This window comes from Anolis carolinensis, chromosome 2, assembly GCF_035594765.1.
Source record: "Anolis carolinensis isolate JA03-04 chromosome 2, rAnoCar3.1.pri, whole genome shotgun sequence".
Taxonomy (NCBI): Eukaryota; Metazoa; Chordata; class Lepidosauria; order Squamata; family Dactyloidae; genus Anolis; species Anolis carolinensis.
Genome location: NC_085842.1, coordinates 13245627 through 13266744, shown reverse-complemented (window position 1 = coordinate 13266744; position 21118 = coordinate 13245627). Strand labels below are relative to the sequence as shown.

Here is a 21118-nt window from a genome sequence, read left to right as displayed (position 1 = left end):
CCCCACAGTTCACCTGGGCAAAGGAAGAAGTACATCTTGAAGCTTTAAAAGGTGCCTGGGTGTGACGGCATATAACATGCATGTGTGTGTATGCCCGTGGAGCCTTTCTGACTCCCCACCTACTGTGAAGTGGGTCCATCAGGAGGCGATGTCAATCTGTCAAGTCAAGTTTCCAATCTCCTGAGTGAATCTTGATCTCAGCCACCGCTAGACATCAGTAATGTATAAATCTATATGCTCTACATTTGGCTGTTCATATTTCATAGTTGGAAAAGACCATGTGGGTCATCTAGTCCAATTTCAGCCTTGCAGGAGAAGCACAAAGTACCCCTGACAGATGCAGTACAACCCGTTGTGTTCTCCAAGACTCACCTTTTGTGCAAACTGGACTTGGACAAATCATCTCATCGTGGACAGTTTCACATATTACCTGTCTGCTCCTTTCCACAGGGCAAACCTTGTAAATGACTCTGGTAGCTGTTCATTTTTCCTGCCACAGAGGAAATTCACTCCTATTTTGGTGTCAGGATTCCACAGCCAACAGGACCCCAAATCGAAAACAGGTGGACTTCTGACGAATCAGGAGAGGGCATAAATATTTTATGGCTACAAAAAGAGGATCCAATGCCTTTTACTGTACTGCATGCTTTATGTCTGATCACTCTGAGTGCAGACTCTGTATCAGACATCCTTTCAGGCTTAAAAGCAGTAAACCTCTGTTCCTATTGCTTTCAAACCTTGTTTGTATATTGATCTGATCTTCAAGGTAATGGACTGTGCTGGGCATTGGACTCTCAACCCGCTCCTTTAGTGGGTAGATGAATCTTGGCCTTAGCAGGAGGAAGGCAGGCTCTATATGACTGATTTTATAAACCATCTTGACAAACAGATACTCTGACTCATTCAGAACTTGTAAATCAACTTTATTGTAGGTACTATTCAATGTCATTATAAAATATAGACATAGGAAAATATCAAGATTTATAAAGGAGAATAGGTGTCTAATTCAGGAAATAGAAGAAATGGGTTTGACATTAGAAAGTCATTTTGAGGAATTTCAAAGCTGGTAAATTCTCAGGAACTAGAGGAACAACATGAATATTTTCCCTGAATTTCATTCCACTTTCCATGCATTCAGATGGTTTCATCTGTGTGAGTCAATACATGTTTACAACGTGAGCCAATCCTGCTGAAGGCCTTCCCACATTTGATGCACATATATGGTTTCTCCCCTGTGTGAGCCATTAGATGATTATTTGTTATGGTTGAGCCTTATGGCTCCGATTCTGGGAGACGTGGTCGTAAGACTCCTCAGGAGTCAGACTCTCTTGAGGAGCGAGAAAGGAAACGGCTGCGGGACTTATTTGCAGAACCAACTGATGAAGACTCCTTTGAGGGTTTTACCGAGGGAATGGAGGAAGAGATGGTTAGCTCAGAGGAGGATGATATGGAATGGACTCGTGTGAGGGAGGATTTGGGTGCCACCGGCAATGATAGCATGGGAGGCGACTGGGGGGTTGCAGGATTAGACCCGTGGACGAGCTGGAGGGATGGGACGGGATCCACAGCTGGGGATGCTGTGGGGCGTAGTCAAAGGTGTTTTAGCTCTGATGAGGAGGATGATGATGAGGCACCTGGAATTAGGGTAACAGCTGACAGCAATGAGGAGTTGTAAACTGGCATAAAATGGGGTCTAGAATCCAGGGCTAATTGCGTTGGGCAAGGTAATCTGGACGAACGCTTGGGCTCTTGTTGGGAATTTCCTGAAGACGGGTGTGATTCGTTTGCTGAATACCTTGGACCTCCGTCGTCTTTTTGACGGACATTAATTGCCTACTCTGGATTGACGCTGGACTGACTGACTGACTGACTGCGACCTCGGACTATCCCTTCTGTGATTATCGGTGGAACTGGTGAACTAAGACGCCTTCGACCTTGGACCGGATTGGGACCCCGCTGACTGCTTCTGCCCTGATTGATGTGTTTGAACCCGGAGTTCGCTTGCTACACGGAGGAGTAGCAACTTAAGTTAATCAACCACAGCTGTTGAGTAGCAGAGAGAAATCTGCTGCCAGTTATTTACGTTTTATTGTATCTTTGTTTACCAGTTTTTGTTTGTTTTAAGTGCCAGGCTGAAGTAAGCATTTCTGGTTTAACCCGGATTAAACTCCCGTTTAATCCGGTTTATCTTTTGAACTGTTTTTTAGTATCTTTTCGTATTGAAGGCGAGTGTTTGCCTAGCCCTTTGTCTTTTACGGGCATTTTTGGTTCTGTATCCTTAATAAACTGTGTTGAATCTTATCTAGTGGCGTTCTGTCTCTGACATTATTATATGATCCAGGATCACTGAAACACTTTCCACATTCCATACATTTATATGGCTTTCCCCCTGTGTGGGATATTTGATGGCAACACAGCTGCTTACTCCACCTGAAGCTCTTTCCACATTCCATGCACATATATGGCTTCTCTCCTGTGTGGACCATTTGGTGGGATTGCACATGTGCCTTCTGACGGAAACACTTTCCGCACTTCATGCATTGATATGGCTTCTCCCGTGAGGGTCCTTACATGATTATTATATGATCCAGCATCACTGACACTTTCTCAACATTCCATGTATTTTAATTGCTTCTCCCCTGTGTGGGTCTTCAGATGTTTATTATATGTTATACTAAGACGGAAGGTCTTTCCACATTCAATGCATTCATACGGCTTCTCCCCTGTGTGAATCTGTAGATGGCTATTATATGATCCACTAAGACGGAAGCTCCTTCCACATTCAATGCATTTGTATGGCTTCTCTCCTGTGTGTATTCGTTGATGACAAATCAGAGCATTGCTCCGACTGAAACTCTTTCCACATTCCATACACATATATGGCTTCTCCCCTGTGTGCGTCGTTTGATGCATACGAAGTTGTGCACCGTCACCAAAGCTCTTTCCACATTCCATACATTTATATGGTTTTTCTCCTGTATGTGTTTTGAGATGTTTATGGTATGTTGAAATATCACGGAAGCTCTTTCCACACTCCATGCATTGATATGGCTTCTCTCCTGTGTGTATCCTTTGATGGCTACGCAGATGCGCACTCCGGCGGAAATTCTTTCCACAATCCATGCATTCATATGGCCTCTTCCCAGTATTGATACTTTTCTCCCCTGAGTGAGTTGCTAGATGGTTAATACGTGTTTGATTATCACTTAAGCTTATTCCACATTCCATGTATTTATGTGGTTTCTCTCCTGTGTGAGTCCTCTGATGGGAACGCAGACATGCCCTCTGAATGAAGCTCTTTCCACATTCCATGCATTTGAATGGTTTCTCCCCTGTGTGAATCTTTAGATGATTACGATAGGCTCGACTATCACTGAAACACTTTCCACACTCCATGCATTTGTATGGCTTCTCCCCTGTGTGGGTTCTGTGATGGGAACTAAGACTTCCACTCTCCCTGAAGCATTTCCCACACTCCATGCACTTCCATGGCTTCTCCCCTGTGTGGGTCCTCTGATGGGAATGCAGTTGTGCCCTCTGAATGAAGCTCTTTCCACACTCCATGCACTTGTGTGGTTTCTCCCCTGTGTGAATCTTTAGATGGTACCTATATGACTCTTGATCACCGAAACCCTTTCCACATTCTATGCATTTATAGGGCTTCTCTCCTGTGTGTATTCTTTGATGCCTACGCAGATGCGCACTCCGTTGGAAATTCTTTCCACAATCCATGCATTTATGTGGCCTCTTCCCAGTATCAATGCATTTCTCCCCTGAGTGAGTCGCTAGATGGTTAATACATGTCCTATTATCACTGAAGCCCTTTCCGCATTCCATGCATTTATATGGCTTCTCCCCTGTGTGGGTCCTCTGATGGGAACGCAGTTGTGCCTTCAGAATGAAGCTCTTCCCACACTCCATGCATTTGAATGGCTTCTCTCCTGTGTGAATCTTTAGATGGCGACCAAGACTTCCGCTCTCCCTGAAGCACTTTCCGCACTCCATGCATTTATGTGGCTTCTCTCCCGTGTGGATCATTTTATGGCGGCGGAGATTGCTACTATAACCAAAGGACTTTCCACAGTCCATACATTGATATGGTTTCTCTTTTGTGTGAGTTTTTTGATGTGAACATAGGTGATCACACGGACTAAAATTATTTCCACATTCCATGCATCTGTCTCCTTTGATGAGCCTGGCATCTATGTCTACCTGTGAATGGCATTTGCAAATTCTCCCACAGTCAGAACATTGAGTTTGACTTGATTCTGAGGTTGGAGATTCAGAATGATCATCCTGCTGGAAGGAAGATAAGGTCTTTGGATTTTTCACTTGGGTTGCGCTATTCATGTCAGGGTTTGTCACAGCAGGCTCCCCATGGTCCTCGTTCTCCTGCTGATTTCTATTTTGACGGAAAATAATATTCCATTAGAAGAAAGCACAGAAACCAAGGATCAAATAAGGAGCTGATCTCAACTGCTTTGTTAGCCCCAAGACTCTCCTTGATCTACTTAACATATCATCCCTTTTCTATACAAGACTGTCAACCAGGAATATCAATACCATTCCTTCTTCACTTCTAACAGGAACAGATACATTCCCTCTCTCCTCTGGTGATATATCGGCGCTTTCCCTTTCCATCTGAAAAGTGGAGGATAGCCCAGAGCTGTAGCAAGGCTGAACCATGAGGAGAAGACTGGCCCGGCTGGGAAGAAAGTCTTGCTGGATGGGAATCCTCACTCAGAAAGAAAATATAAGTTTAAAAGTATTTATTGAAGTAAAAGAAATACATTCTGGATAGGAAAGTTCTTGGAGCTAACTCACTTTCTAAATCTTGTATTCTAAGGAAGGTAAAAGGTAAAATATCAATAATATGCAATCAGCTACATTTTGCCATTCTCCAGACAAGATGTAGCTGCCTGGAGAATGGCAAGATGCATCCTCACAGGAAGAGACAAAAGGCAGAAGAGAAAGAAAATGGAGGCCGACAACGTGGTCGAAGCTGAGGCCCAAAACAAGATGGCAATAGGGAGGAAGTTACCTCATTCCTCAAAGAGGTCACATTGCTACATCAATCAAATGGGGGAGGAGATAGTAGCAAACAGGAAGAGAGGAGTAGAGACAGAAAGACCCTTCTAGGAAGGCATAGAGAAAGGAATCCCACATTCGAATCCTGTTTTCTTAGTCTATCTACTCACTGAGGACTGGAGACTTGTGGAGTCCAGGATGACACCCAACACATTTCTATTGAGTGTCTTACACTGCAATGAGCTAATAGTGTAATCTTTCTAAGAAAGCCCTTCCTGACATTGCTGCATTCTTAAAACATCAGAGATGGAGCTCTTGAACCTATCAGATTGGACCGTTCCTTGTTCAAGGGCTTCTGGCTTCTGGAAGAGCTGTGGTCATCTTTCTTATGCCGTCCTCTACCTTTTGCCCCAGGGGTCAGAGGAAGAATTTTGCCCCATATATATGCATTCTTGTTTGGCTTGGAGAACTGTTTCAAGGATAACATGGATGAGATTCCCCTCACTCTACAATATCAGGCACTCCAGGTTGTTTTTCCTGCTCACTCCAAAAGACAATGGAAAGGAAAGGGGGAGGGACACGGAAATGATGCATTCTTACCCAGAGGGCATGTTCTCACAGGTCTCCATTGTATTGTCCACACATGAAGCCCACTAGACCTGATTCAGGACACACAACGCCGTCTCAGAGAAACACAGGGCCACTTCCTCAAATGATGCCAGAGCCTGAAAGGAGAACAATGAGATGGAGAACATCACCAAAATGCAATACTGGCCTCGTTGTGGGGTGACAGTGGTGGTGGTTAAGAGCAGCTTAACGGATAAGTGTCACAGCCAGCAGTTTGGTGGGTCTGTCTCTGCTGGTGCTGAGGGCTTGGAAGGGGGTAATCTGGCCTTCCCTTACTGAGGAATGGTTTACAGGCTTCTGAGATTCAGCCTCCTGAAATGAGTAGCAGATGAGGATCTCTGCCTAAAAAGAGGGGTGGAAGGGTAGCACATTTGGTAGCAGTAATGTCAAACTATGGGAGCAATGCCTTGGATCTTGGCTGTTACCCCTGGGTTAGATCTCTAGGCCCAGACCTTGGTCTTGTGATCCTGTCTCAGACTCTGCTGTATCCCGAAAACATGCCTTAAGATAAAGGTTTTCCCCTGAATGAAGTCTAGTCGTGTCTGACTCTGGGGGTCAGTGCTCATCTCCATTTCTAAGATGAAGAGCCGGCGTTGTCTGTAGATGCCTCCAAGGTCGTTTGGCCGCTGGCATGACCTCATGGAGCGCTGTTACCTTCCCGCCAGAGCGGTACCTATCGATCTACTCACATTTGCATGTTATCCAACTGCTAGGTTGTCGGGAGCTGGGGCTAACAGTGGGAGCTCACCCTGCTCCCCGGATTGAAATCGCCGACCTTTCGGTCAGCAGCTTAGCAGTTTAACCCAGTTAACCTCAAGAGCGCCCCGAACCCCACCGGTGATGGATTTGCACCATGGGTGGCCCACAAAACCCTCCCAGTATGTTCTGTGGGTCACGGGGTTCTGTGTGCCACCCGTGGTGGAAATCTATCACCGGTGGGGTTCAGGGCGCGCTCTTGAGGACACGATTTTGAGAATTGTGGAAAGTGGACCAAACTGGGCTTCCATGCCTTGCCTCTTGACATGCCACCATAGCCCCCCCCCCCACTTCCCCAGGAAACCCCAGGAAGAGAGAGAAGGGGGAGGGAATGCAACCCTGAGGAGACCCCTGACTCTTTGGGTGGGGTGGGTCAAATGGGGTTCATGCCTTCCTCGCCCACGTGACCCCCTCCATGGCCCCTCCCCTCCTATTCCCCCCCCCTTTGCCCCCCTCTTTACTCTGCACCCCTTTTGCAGGCTCCTGAATGAATGGGAGGAGAAACATCCTGGAGAAGATGGAGTTTCCAAGGGGAAGGACTGGTCTCTTTGTGGGGGGTGGGCATGAGGGCTTGCTGCAAGGAGAATCACACACACACACACACCCAAGGCTTCCCTGCCCCTTCCCCCAGCCCCAGAGAGAGGAGGCAGAGCCCAAGGAAGTCTCTTTTAGGGGGCAAAGGGGCAGCCCATCATATCCCCCAAGCCCCACTCTTACCTTCCTCTCCTGCTTCCTTCCTTCCTTCCTTCTCCTCCCAAGAAAGGCAATGCCCCGAGGTCCACGTGTTGCCCCACCCCTCCCTTCCGGAAATGACGTCAGGGGGAGGGGCTTCTCTCCTTTCCCTTCTTTCTTTTCTTGCCTGCCCTTCCTTGGGGTCTCGATGCTCCTGGGAGGAATGAGAGGAAAGGTCCTTGCAGGCACCTCCAGGCCCACTCTTCCCAAAGAGGAGGGGGCTTCTTCTCCATCCATCAAATGAAGGCAAGGTTGGAAACATCAGCCACCCAAGCCTTTCACTATTTATTTGTTAATGTATATATTTGCTAACCTGTATTCTACATATATAGTCTTTAGATATAGTTGTACTCACTCAAGTCCGTAAGTCATACTTCTCTACTGAAGTCCAAACAGTGTAGGGACCATAAGCCAGAAAATAGTAAACTATTGCCTATGTAGCTTTGCCTCTGCACGTATCATATAGCCTTTATAGAGACAACTAGCTGTGCCCGGCCACGCGTTGCTGTGGCGTTGTCTGGTGGTGTTGGTGAGAAATTTGAGTTAGTGGTGGTATTGAATGTCTGTTGTATGGTTGTCTTTATGTTTAGTATGTACAGTAGAGTCAGGCCTCTCTTAGTATACAGCTATCTTTTTTCTATGTGAAAAAGATAAGCAAACACTCTAAAGGTTCCAAACATAAAAAGAGATGTGACATGTCAGGGCCACAGAAATAGTCAGGCCTCTCTTAGTATACAGCTATCTTCTTTCTATGTGAAAAAGATAAGGAAACACTCTAAAGGTTCCAAACATAAAAAGAGATGTGACATGTCAGGGCCACAGAAATAGTCAGGCCTCTCTTAGTATACAGCTATCTTCTTTCTATGTGAAAAAAATAAGCAAACACTCTAAAGGTTCCAAACATAAAAAGAGATGTGACATGTCAGGGCCACAGAAATAGTCAGGCCTCTCTTAGTATACAGCTATCTTCTTTCTATGTGAAAAAGATAAACAAACACTCTAAAGGTTCCAAACATAAAAAGAGATGTGACATGTCAGGGCCACAGAAATAGTCAGGCCTCTCTTAGTATACAGCTATCTTCTTTCTATGTGAAAAAGATAAGGAAACACTCTAAAGGTTCCAAACATAAAAAGAGATGTGACATGTCAGGGCCACAGAAATAGTCAGGCCTCTCTTAGTATACAGCTATCTTCTTTCTATGTGAAAAAGATAAGGAAACACTCTAAAGGTTCCAAACATAAAAAGAGATGTGACATGTCAGGGCCACAGAAATAGTCGGGCCTTTCTGAGTATACAGCCATCTTCTTTCTATGTGAAAAAGATAAGCAAACACTCTAAAGGTTCCAAACATAAAAAGAGATGTGACATGTCAGGGCTACAGAAATAGTCAGGCCTCTCTGAGTATACAGCTATCTTCTTTCTATGTGAAAAAGATAAGGAAACACTCTAAAGGTTCCAAACATAAAAAGAGATGTGACATGTCAGGGCCACAGAAATAGTCAGGCCTTTCTGAGTATACAGCCATCTTCTTTCTATGTGAAAAAGATAAGCAAACACTCTAAAGGTTCCAAACATAAAAAGAGATGTGACATGTCAGGGCCACAGAAATAGTCAGGCCTCTCTTAGTATACAGCTATCTTCTTTCTATGTGAAAAAGATAAACACTCTAAAGGTTCCAAACATAAAAAGAGATATGACATGTCAGGGCCACAGAAATAGTCAGCCTCTGCAAACCTTAGGATTGTATGATGATGTTGTTATTATTACTATTATTATTATTGAGAGGCTGGGTGGCCATCTGTTGGGAGTGCTTGGATTGTGTCCTGCATGGCAGATCGTGGGAGGTGTTTGCTGGCCCTGATTGTTTAGTGTCTGGCATTCCCGTGTTTTAAGAGTGTTGTTTAAGAGTGTGATTTTAAGCTTGTTAAAATATTAGGAGAGAGATTGTGTTGATTGTCATGGTTCATAGCATATATTTAAAATATAGAGTATTAAAATGGGTTGGATATTGTAGAAGGCTGGAGTGGAGATAAATGGTTTGGATGATGGGCGGGCGCTAGGACCCAGGGGACAGCTTTTCCCCATTGCCTGCCTTCCCTGTTGCCGGCGGCCATGAGGGCTTCTCTTTTCCCTCCCTGGCATGGCTCCCGATGGGGCGTTGTGAGTTCTCTCCATGTGGAGGTGCGTGAAGTGATTTTGTGTTGTTTCAACCTTAAGGCATGGATGATGGGGTGTGTTGTCCAATGTCGAGGTTGGGGGGCCCGTAGTTTAGTTGCTTTGCTTGGTGCCCGAATTCCATCACTCTTTTATATATATAGATGTAAGCACTTGGTATGAACCAAAGTAGTATGTGCAACACAGGGCCTGTGCCCCTCCCTTTTTGGGGGCTGGTGCCTTTCTTCAGGAAGTTCCAAAGGAAGAAGAAAGCTCAGAGTAAACAAGTTAGGTCATTGGTATCACTTGTGCCAAGTAGGTGTGGAAGGTGAGGAAGACCCTCAGCCATTGGTCAATTCTAGATAAGATATAAAAGGGAGAAGAAAGCTCAGAGTAAACAAGAAGAAGGAGAAGGAATGTGAATAAAAGTTTAGGAGGAGATGGTTAATCAAAAAAGAGGACAAGGAGAGGATTTATTGGCTGTAGAGAAAATGGGAATACAATGTTACTGTCAGGTGAAAGTTTGCCTGGACTGGACACTAAATTCCTTGCAGCTTGAGGCATTTTACTTTTGGACGTTGCTGATTAAGATTAAATTCAAAAGGGAACTAGCCAGTGACTCTTTACAGTAGATGAACCCAAGTATTGAAAGTTATCCTTTTGAGAACCAAAGGCATGATACAATTGGTTATGCTTCATGTTGCTTAATCTAAAAAAAAATGAGCCATTTGACTCAAATAAAAGTTGACACTGGTAGTGGTTTTCCCTGGAAAAAGGACAATGCATAATAATTTTGTTAGGTCATTGGTATCACTTGTACCAAAGTAGGTGTGGAAGGTGGAGAAGATCCTCAGCTATCGGTCAATTCTAGATAAGCCAAGAGGTATCAATTCTTTGTTTGCTACGCACATGTTGCAACGGCCATTTGCATAGTGCGGACCCACAAATGGGTACCTACGGCTGTTTTGCCTTATCATCAGCTGTGATAATAATAAAAGGCTTGTTTTATTGCTCTCCTGGAATTCTCTCCTTTACTTCCCCTCCGGGTCGTCTCCAACAGTAACAAAACAACAGTATATGAAAGAAATGAAATCTGTATAAAGCCTTTCACTCCATCATTATTGTTGTTATTTTGTTGAGAAATGGAATGCCCTTTCCACAAGGGCAGAAATATGTTTTCAGACTTCTCTAGCAGGCAAGGAAACAAGACAAAATACTGCATGATCCTAAAGAATAGGTTGGTCTGGAATTTCCTAATACTAAGCTGTGTTATGAACCTTGAAGGAATGGATTTTGCATAGAGATGAGAGACTGAGAACTTGCTGGTCATTATTTAATTTTTGGGTGGCACGGTTCCTTTGGTTGATCAAGTGAGATTGTAGGGGAAAGTTTCATGAAAGGCTGTTGTTTTTGTGTTCCTTCAAGTCATTTCCTGGGAGGGATCCCAGAAGCTCCCTGAAATGAGCTGGATGGCTGGCCAGAGGGTGTAAAGACCCCAGTCACTTTGGCCAGAGGTAGGGGCAAGTGACCCAGAGACCGGTCCCAAGGACAGGAGATTGTTCCCCAAGACCGTAAGATTCCCAGGAAGTTGGAACAGTTCAAAAATCCCACCCAATACAAGGAGGTGCTTCACTGATGTGTATCTTCCCCCAATGCCTGCCACAGGTGGTGTACAATGAGCATCTGGCCAAGGTTGTCTGGAAATAAGAGCAGACCAAACCATCATGGTTACTGTTCAAACATCTTGGATTTTTTAAAACTTCTTTGGTCTGTGTGACAAGAGCTTTCCCTCTCAGAAAACCATATTGTTGGCTTACAAATGGGTGGGTCAGACTTCCTCAACATGGACAGGGCAGGAACATAGGGTCTGCTGAAAAGCATGACATGCATGGGGCAAGAAGACGGGGTTTGCTCAACAGCAAGACATGGCCACTCCCATCAACTTTAGGTGCCACAGAGGTCAAATGCACTCTCCATTTATTCCCTGTATTCATGATCACAGGCTATCACTTGTGGCCGATCGTGACTGTCTTCCAGAGGTAAGTCCTGGCAGTGGGTTAGAACAACTGAATACATATGCACTACTCCTGGACATGTCCATAACTAGGAGCTTTCAGATTTCACAGTCCTTCCTCCATGAGACCACAGGCGGTCCAACTGCGAGGCGAATTAAGCGGTCGCCTGTGGTGCACACCAACAGGGGGCGCACTCGAGGTGCCCCCGTGTAAGCATGGTGTTGCCGCTCTTCCCTCCTCTGCACCCCGAAAACCACACTGGAGCCAGTATCACAAGCAAAGCAGTTTATTGATAAATATATATATATCTATATGCAGGTAGCATATAAAATCAGTATGAGAAATAGTCCTTAATGTAAAGTCTTTAACAGTTCAAAACAAGTTCAGCAAAGCCTCCATAGTAATCCACAAGTGAAACTTGATAGTTCCACTAAGAAATCAAACTTAGTCCATGAACCAAGAAACAGGAACAAGATGCTGCAAATCTGCAAACTGTAATCCACTTGGAGAGTCTTGACTCAGGAAAAGTGAAACAAAGCAAGGTCTACTCGAGAGTCACAGGGTGCAGCGCGGCTTGGATGGAAAGTCTTGACTCAGGAAAAGGAAAGCAAGATAAACAAGGCAAGGTTTACTTCAGAGTCACAGGGCGCAGCGCAGCTTGGAGCTCTGGGAACCAGGCACTGTAACGAGGCAGGAAACAAGGCTAGGAGCTGGATACTGGAACATGGAAACCTCTTCCAAGGATAGCAAAGTTGACACCGCAACGAGAACACAGGAGGACACCTTTAAGGATATCTCAAGGTTGCAAGAATATGGGAGTGCAGCACGCACAAAACTTCCCATGGGAAAATCAGTCATTATCGTACTTCAGAGCTAACCTTTGGCTCCTTCGCACGCCCTCCCTTCTGCTCCTATCCCTTGTGAAAGATTCCCTCTGATTAAAAGACATATATTCACCTGAGTCAACACCATCTGGCAAAGGCTACCTTGAGGAGACATCGGAATGCTCCCCAATTAACGGATCCTCTGGCGCCAGAAACCCAGGCACCTGCAAGGGCAACAGGCCTCATTCCAAGTCCAGAGCGGCCCCAAAATCTCCGATTCCATCTCCTGATGAAGTATAGGCCGTGATGGCTGAGCCACATCTTGTCTGTTGGAGGCATGTGTGAATGTTGCAATTGGCCACCTTGATTAGCATTAAATAGCCTTGCAGCTTCAAAGCCTGGCTGCTTTCTGCCTGGGGTAATCCTTTGTTCGGAGGTGTTAGCTGGCCCTGATTGTTTCCTGCCTGGAATTTCTCTGTTTTCTGAGTGCTGTTATTTATTTACTGTCTTGATTTTAGAGTTTTTAAAATACTGATGTTTCGCCCACATCTACTAAGTTTGTCCCCGCTTCAAGTAAGTCACCCCAGCCTTGCCATCAGTGTTGTCAGAGGTTGAGAAGAAGGTCTGCTCATCATTCTCATGCTCATCAGAGGACAAGGACCATAGTTATGCTGAGCATATTCTCCAAAATGCCAAAGCCTATTTATTTATTTACAGTATTTATATTCCGCCCTTCTTTCTCACTCCGAAGGGGACTTGGGGTGGATTACAATGCACATATACATGGCAAACATTCAATTCCATTGGACATGTGACATATATAGACAGACACAGAGGCAATTTAACATTCCAGCTTCCGGCTTCATGAGGGTATGCTCAATTCCGGCCACAAGGGGAGCTGCTGCTTCACCGTCCACTTGTGACACGGAGTCCTTGATGGAGTACTTACTCATTCATCCGCATGCTGCTGGAAGGTTTTTTTAAAAGGTAAAGGTTTCCCCTGACGTTAAGTCCAGTCGTGATTGACTCTGGGGGTTGGTGCTTATCTCCATTTCTAAGCCGAACAGCCGGCGTTGTCCATAGACACCTCCAAGGTCATGTGGCCAGCATGACTGCATGGAGTGCCCAATTGCTGGAAGGTTTTATGGTGTTGCAAATTAGTTAATTTAGCCTCCCCGCATAAAGCGGTACCTAAAATTCCTACTCGACAGATGCAACTGTCTTTCAGACTGCATTGGTCAACAGCAAGCTAGACTATTTAATGGTCGGGAGCTCACTCCGGCCCGGGCTAGCTTCGAACTCATGACCTCTTGGTCAGTTATGATTTATTGCAGCTGGCTACTAATCAGTTACACTACAGCTGGTCTTTGACCAAATGGGCTATTAATTTTCATTGTACTGATTATCAGTATATACAAGTGAGGTGTTAGATTTTTCCTGTCCAATTACATAAGAGAAAACCACTAACTTTTGCTCTAATCCTAGGAGTTTATCCTGGATCAATAACATGAGAAAAACTGCAAATAATCCTAGCTTTAACATGCTGTTTAAGTAAAGAAAATGCTGATAGTTGGATTGTTCATATGCTGTACACTGAAAAAACGTGGGTCTAATGATAATACGACGATAGATAGTTCTAGATTGTTTACTAACCAGCAAAAGGGGGCTTCTGCTCCATGACTGGAAATTAAGGGATAGTTAAAAACTTCCACTGACAATTGCTTGTTTTATTAATTACTTTTTCTGCTGGAGCTCAGTTTGGAAAGGAGCTTAGCAAGAGGTTTCGCTCCTGGGCTGCTGAAGGAAGACACTGCATGGACATCTAAAAGACTATTTGAATCTCTCTTAAAAGGACATTGTGAGAGTCAATGCAACTGCTCATATGAATGTATATATGTTACTCTGCAAGACAGTGCGTGGACTGGCCAGGAGTGAACTACGCATGATTTTCATTTCAAAGCACCTCTCCCAGAGCCAAAGATGAGCATCATCTCCAGAAGCCGGAAATGAAAGAAGCCTTTGCCTTTGCTTGTGTTTGTGTGTCTCATTGTATGTGATTGTAAAGGCACTGAATGTCTGCCTAGGTCTACTGTAAATGCCATAATCCGCTCTAAGTCCCCTAGGAGAGAAGGTGGAATATGAATAAAATATGATGATGATGATCATTATTATGGTAAATACAAAAATATACACATAGGGAAAATATCAAGAACTCTAAAGAGACTCATTGGATGAACATTTGCCTAATATAAGGAATAGAAGACATTGTTTTGCCATTAGTAAGGAAATTTGTAGAATTTCAACGCTCTGCCACAGACCTCAAATTCTGGGTGCTGGAAAAAGCGGCAAACTGTAATGAACGAAGTGGGCTGTGGTGCAGGCGGGAGAGCAAGCCAGTGCAATTAACTGAAATGAATCACTCTGACCAGGAGGTCATAAGTTCGAGCCCCGCTCGGAGCCTATGTTTGTTTGTCTTTGTTCTATGTTAAAAGGCATTGAATGTTTGCCTATATGTGTAATGTGATCCGCCCTGAGTCCCCTTCGGGGTGAGAAGGGCGGAATATAAATGCTGTAAATAAATAAATAAATAAATAAGTGAACAAATATTTCCACTGAATTTCATTCCACATTCTATGCATTCATATGGTCTCACCCATGTGGGTCCTTAGATGTTTATTATATGAGCAACTTTTTGTGAAGTTCTTTCCACATTCCATGCATTTATATGGTTTTTCCCCTGTGTGGGTCCTATGATGGGAACGCAAATGTTCACTTCTGCTGAAGGCCTTTCCACATTCCATGCATTCATAAGGTTTCTCCCCTGTGTGGATCCTATGATGGGCATGCAAATGTCCACTGTCGCTGAAGCTCTTTCCACATTCCATGCATTGATATGGTTTTTCCCCCGTGTGGGTCCTCTGATGTGTTCGTAAAGCCTGACGATGAGAGAAGCTCTTTCCACATTCCATGCATTCATAAGGTTTCTCCCCTGTGTGGGTTCTTTGATGCAGCTGCAAACTGCTACTACTAGAGAAGCTCTTTCCACATTCCTTGCATTCATAAGGTTTCTCCCCTGTGTGGATTCTTTGATGTGAGTGCAAACGGCTACTACTAGAGAAGCACATTCCGCATTCCTTACATTCATAAGGTTTTTCCCCTGTGTGGATTCTTTGATGTGAGTGCAAACTGCTACTACTAGAGAAGCTCATTCCACATTCCTTGCATTCATGAGGTTTCTCCCCTGTGTGGGTTCTTTGATGTGTGTGTAGATTTGAACTGCAACTGAAACTCTTTCCACATTCCAGGCATTCATACGGTTTCTCTCCTGTGTGGGTCCTTAGATGTTTATTACATGTCCCACTATCACAGAAACCCATTCCACATACTATGCATTTGTATGGTCTCTCCCCTGTGTGTGCCCTTTCATGTACACGTAGATTTGATTTCTGACTAAAGCTCTTTCCACATTGCATGCATTTATAAGGTTTGTCTCCTGAATGCGTTCTTTCATGTACACGCAGATGAGAGGTCCGACTGAAACTCTTTTCACATACCATGCATTTGTATGGTTTCTCTCCTGTGTGGGTTCTTCGATGGGAATGTAGACTTCCATTGCAACTGAAGCTCTTCCCACATTCCATGCATTTGTATGGTTTTTCACCCGTGTGTGTTTTTTGATGTACATGGAGAGCTGAATTCTGCCTGAAGCTCTTTCCACACTCCATACATTCATATGGTTTCTCTCCTGTGTGGGTTCTTTGATGGGAATGTAGACTTCCATTGCTACTGAAGCTCCTTCCACATTCCATGCATGTGTATGGCTTCTCTCCTGTGTGTGTTCTTTGATGTGTACAAAGGTATGTACCGTTACGAAAGCTCTTTCCACATTCCATGCATTTGTATGGCTTCTCTCCTGTGTGTATTCTTTGATGTACATGCAGATATGCTTTTTTACTGAATCCCTTTCCACAATCCATGCATTTATGTGGTTTACTTCCTTTGTAAGGACGGGCATCAATGTTTAACTGTGCATGACAGTCTGGACACTCCGTTTCATTTGATTCTGATGTCAGCGATTCAGGATGATCAGCCTGCTGGAAGGAAGGGGAGCTATGCTCTTTTTTGACTTGGGTTCTGTGTTTTGTTTTCATTCCCTTTTGCTTTCCAAACACCTGTTTTTCTGTGCCAGGCTTTGTTACATCTAGCTCCTTGCGTTTCGCATTAGTCTTCTGATTTCTTTTTTAAGGAAAAAGAAAAAAATCCTTTAGACAAAATGACAAAAATCAAAAACCAAAGAAGAGACTTATCTGAACTGCTTCTTTATCCCCCAGACTCTCATTAATCTGTTTAACATGCCATTCAGAAATATATGATTTTTATGCTCGTCTGAGCCAGTAACATCAATAGCATTGCCTGTTCAATTCTAAGAGGAACCTTATATATGTCCTTCTCTCCTCTGGTGATACATCAGTGCTTTCCATTTGTATTTGAGAAGGGAAGGATAACCTTGAGCTGTAGCAAGGATAAATGAAGGAGAACTCCTTGCTGCATAGGAATCCTCAGTCAGAAATAGACCCTGCTCCAATACACTATTAGCTATTTCTATATAACCTGTCCTCTAGCCCATCCACAGGGCAGGGGATATGGAAGCTCCAGCTCTAGGTGGCCCAATGATACATGATGAAGAGCAGTGGAACGCTCTACACAGCTCTTCGTTGCCTGTTCCACTGAGGTACATCAATAGTCTACCCCATTTAAGAAAGGGATTCAACTGCTTAGTTTGATCAGCCTCTCTCCATGGAACAGACCCCTGGGTCTGAAAAGGAAGAGGAGGGACCACATTCACAACCAATTACTGTGCATGAACCGTGCAAGCTTCGCACCTGGGAAAACAGTAGCTTTACACTGAACAGTTTCACAAAAGCTCAGCTCTGGCACAGTTTGGGCAAAGGTACGTGATCTGCATCCAAACTGGCATCCCAAGAGAGAAGTAATCAATCCCTTTTTTAAAAGCTAGGAATATCTTACCTAGGTGCCATGTTCTGACAAGTCTCCACTGTATCTTCTACACACTAAGCCCACCAGACTTGATCCAGGACACCCTGTTGATTGTTGTAGAAATAAATAGATAAATAGAAGTTTTACCACAGTTTCTGAATCAAAGTAAACCCTGCAGTATAATAAAATGTCAATCAGGCTTGTGTGACAGGTAACAGTATCTTTACCTCAGTTCAAAAGTTCAAACAGGGCAACAAGATATTTATCAGTCTTTCTGAATTCACAGAGAACGTAGAAATAAACAGTCCCTTTAAATATGCCTCATTTGCCTTATAAATAACTAGGCTTCGGAGAGTATTGCAGCCATTTCCTCCCTGATCATTTTCAGTCAGCGCTCTCCTCCTTCTCCGAGATGAAAGTGGCAGTTAGAACCGTTTGTCTCTACAGCAATCTAGAACCATAGAATAATAGAATCATAGAATAGTAGAGTTGGAAGAGACCTCATGGGCCATCCAGTCCAACCCCCTACTAAGAAGCAGCAAATCGCATTCAAAGCACCCCCGACAGATGGCCATCCAGCCTCTGCTTAAAAGCTTCCAAAGAAGGAGCCTCCACCACAGTCCGGGGGAGAGAGTTCCACTGCCGAACAGGGCTCACAGTGAGGAAGTTCTTCCTAATGTTCAGGTGGAATCTCCTTTCTTTCCTGTAGTTTGAAGCCATTGTTCCGCGTCCTAGTCTGCAGAGCAGCAGAAAACAAGCTTGCTCCCTCCTCCCTATGACTTCCCCGAGACCCTTCGGGGAGATGGAGGCGGGGTATAAGAAATAAATTATTATTAAATTATTATACAAGACAGTACAATTGTTTTGTTATGTATCTTAATCTTGTAAATTGTACTGGGTTTTATGTATATGTCAGTTGTCCTGTGTAAGCCGCCACGAGACCCTTCAGGGAGATGGAGGTGGGGTATAAGAAATAAATTATTGTTAAATTATTATACAAGACAGTACAATTGTTTCGTTATGTATCTAAATCTTATACATTGTATTGTGTTTTATGTATATGTCAACTGTCCCATGTAAGCCACTCCGAGACCCTTCAGGGAGATGGAGGTGGGGTATAAGAAATAAATTATTGTTAAATTATTATACAAGACAGTACAATTGTTTTGTTATGTATCTTAATCTTGTAAATTGTACTGGGTTTTATGTATATGTCAGTTGTCCCATGTAAGCTGTCCCGAGACCCTTCAGGGAGATGGAGGTGGGGTATAAGAAATAAATTATTGTTAAATTATTATACAAGACAGTACAATTGTTTTGTTATGTATCTTAATCTTGTAAATTATATTGTGTTTTATGTATATGTCAATTGTCCCATGTAAGCCGCCCCGAGACCCTTCAGGGAGATGGAGGTGGGGTATAAGAAATAAATTATTGTTAAATTATTATACAAGACAGTACAATTGTTTTGTTATGTATCTTAATCTTGTAAATTATATTGTGTTTTATGTATATGTCAATTGTCCCATGTAAGCCGCCCCGAGACCCTTCAGGGAGATGGAGGCGGGGTATAAGAAATAAATTATTGTTAAATTATTATACAAGACAGTACAATTGTTTTGTTATGTATCTTAATCTTGTAAATTATATTGTGTTTTATGTATATGTCAATTGTCCCATGTAAGCCGCCCCGAGACCCTTCAGGGAGATGGAGGTGGGGTATAAGAAATAAATTATTGTTAAATTATTATACAAGACAGTACAATTGTTTTGTTATGTATCTTAATCTTGTACATTGTACTGGGTTTTATGTACAGTATATGTCAATTATTATTATTAAATAATTATACAGTACAGTACTAATAACAAGACTTAACACCTACCCGTCAATGGGTGCCTTCCCTTCTTATTAGACTAATTAATTACAGGCAAAGTCCCAGGTTATGACTGAGACTGGCCTCCAGAAGTCACCCAGAAGCCAAACCAGGCCTGGGCCAGCTTGGGCCCTCCCTCCAGGGGAGGCTGGTAGGAATTGTGGGAGTTGGAGTCCAAAAGCCCTGGAGGGAGGGCCCAAGCTGGCCCAGGCCGGGCGTGGATGTTCCCAGCCTGCCATTCCCACAGCCGCAGGCCCTCGCCTTCAAGCGGCGGACATGGCCTGGAAGGCGAGGAAGGAAACCCTTGGCCCCGGACGCAACCCAAACCAGGGCCGGCGAGGGCCCAAGGCAGGCCGCGAGAGGCAGCAATGGCGCCTCTTCAGTCACTCACCCGCCTTCCTGCCTTCCTTCCCTCACAACAAAGCCATCGCCCAGAAAATGACACCTGAAGGCGTGGCGGCACCTGATTGGCTAAGGAGGGCTTGGGGGCGGGCCCAAGGAGGAGCGCCGGACTCCATCTCCCAGGATGCCTCTCCCTCCGCCAAAGCAGCCGAGGCTCCTGGGAGTTGAAGTCCCGTGTCGTTTACCTCAGCGGGGAAGGAGAAGCGGGGCCTAGTGGAAGCCATGGAAGGAAGGAAGGGAAAGTGAGCAGGAAGGAAAGGTAGATGGAAAGAAGGAAGGAAGGAATGATGGAAGGAAAGGGAGAAGGGCGGGGGCTGTGACGGGATGCCTTCCAGAAAGAGAGGCCTGGCCTTCCCTCAGGAGGAGTGGAGAGTGGGCCTGGGAGCAGAGAGGCCCCTCAGTGCAGGCAAGAAGGCCACACACACACACACACACACACACACACACACACACACACACACACACACACATATATATATATATATATATATATATATATATATATATATATTATATGTATGTATGTATGTATGTGGCCTTCTTGCCTGCACTGAGGGGCCTCTCAGTATATAGGAATATATAGGATTCCATCACTCTTTTATATATATATATATAGGCTAGGCATGGGTTTATCTATCTATATATATAAAAGAGTGATGGAATCCTGGCGACCGACAAAACAACAAAACTACAGGCCCCCCAACCTCGAAAATTGACAGCACAACCCCTCATCCACGCCTCTAGGTTGATACAAGAAAAAGAAAAGAAATATAAAGTCCTAATTAGAGGGAGAGGAATAATTGTTTTTATCCAATTGCTGCCAGTTAGAAGGCTAAGCTCTGCCCACTTGGTCTCCTACCAACCCGCTCAGCCCAGGGGACAGGCAGACTTAGGCCTCACTTAGGCATCTTCCACACTGCCTATGAAATACATAGACCCCCTCTACCCTCACCACTTTCACAGTACACAAACAACCAAATGCATACTAAACAAAGACAACTGTACAACAGACATTCAATACCACCACTACCTCAACAATTTCTCACCAACACCAGACAATGCCACAGCAACGCGTGGCCGGGCACAGCTAGTATTATATATAGTAAGCATGGATTTATATCATAAACATATATACAGTAAGTCAATGTTCATTATATCTAAATAGTAAGCATGGGCTAAGACATATATATATAGTAAGAATGGGTTTATATTAGATATAATTATATATAGTAAGCATATATATATATGGTAGGTATGGGTTTATATTATATATAGTAAACATGGATTTATATCATATATATTATTTATTTACATCACTTTTACCCCGCCTTTCTCTCCGAGGAGACTCAAAGCGGCTTACAGTAAATAGGCAAAAATTCAATGCCTAAAAACAATGTAAAAATAACAATTCATATAAAACAATCTACAAAATAACAGTTCATATAAAACAGATACCATTACAAAATAAAATCACATTATATAAAATTTTAAGAATGTCCAAGATTAAAATCCATTCATCCAGAATCCTCATATATACAGTAAGATTATGTTTAGTAAACATGGACTTTGATATATATCTATATAGTAAGAAAGGGTTTATATTAGATATAAATATATATAGTAAGCATATATTCATATATATACAGTAGAGTCTCACTTATCCAAGCTAAACGGGCCGGCAGAACCTTTGATAAGCGAATATCTTGG

The 21118-nt window shown here is 43.8% G+C and overlaps 1 protein-coding gene across 4 annotated transcripts; it reads right to left on the bottom strand.

Annotated features, from left to right (window-relative positions):
* Window positions 1-915: 915 nt before the first annotated feature.
* On the bottom strand, window positions 916-19486 carry LOC100552620 (zinc finger protein 709). Of its 4 annotated transcripts, none has more exons than XM_062973200.1 (5): window positions 19401-19486; window positions 17166-17239; window positions 7129-7297; window positions 5629-5753; window positions 916-4402 (listed from the first exon to the last, which is right to left on the bottom strand). In XM_062973200.1, the coding sequence occupies exons 4-5, from the start codon at window positions 5655-5657 to the stop codon at window positions 2608-2610; spliced, it is 1824 nt and encodes a 607-aa protein (XP_062829270.1). In that variant the 5' UTR covers window positions 5658-5753; window positions 7129-7297; window positions 17166-17239; window positions 19401-19486; the 3' UTR covers window positions 916-2607. The 4 variants fall into 4 exon arrangements, with proteins under 4 accessions (XP_062829270.1, XP_062829269.1, XP_062829271.1 ...); XM_062973199.1 differs by lacking the exon at window positions 19401-19486 and adding an exon at window positions 19019-19389; XM_062973201.1 differs by lacking the exon at window positions 19401-19486 and adding an exon at window positions 17363-18014.
* Between the last annotated feature and the right edge of the window lie 1632 nt (window positions 19487-21118).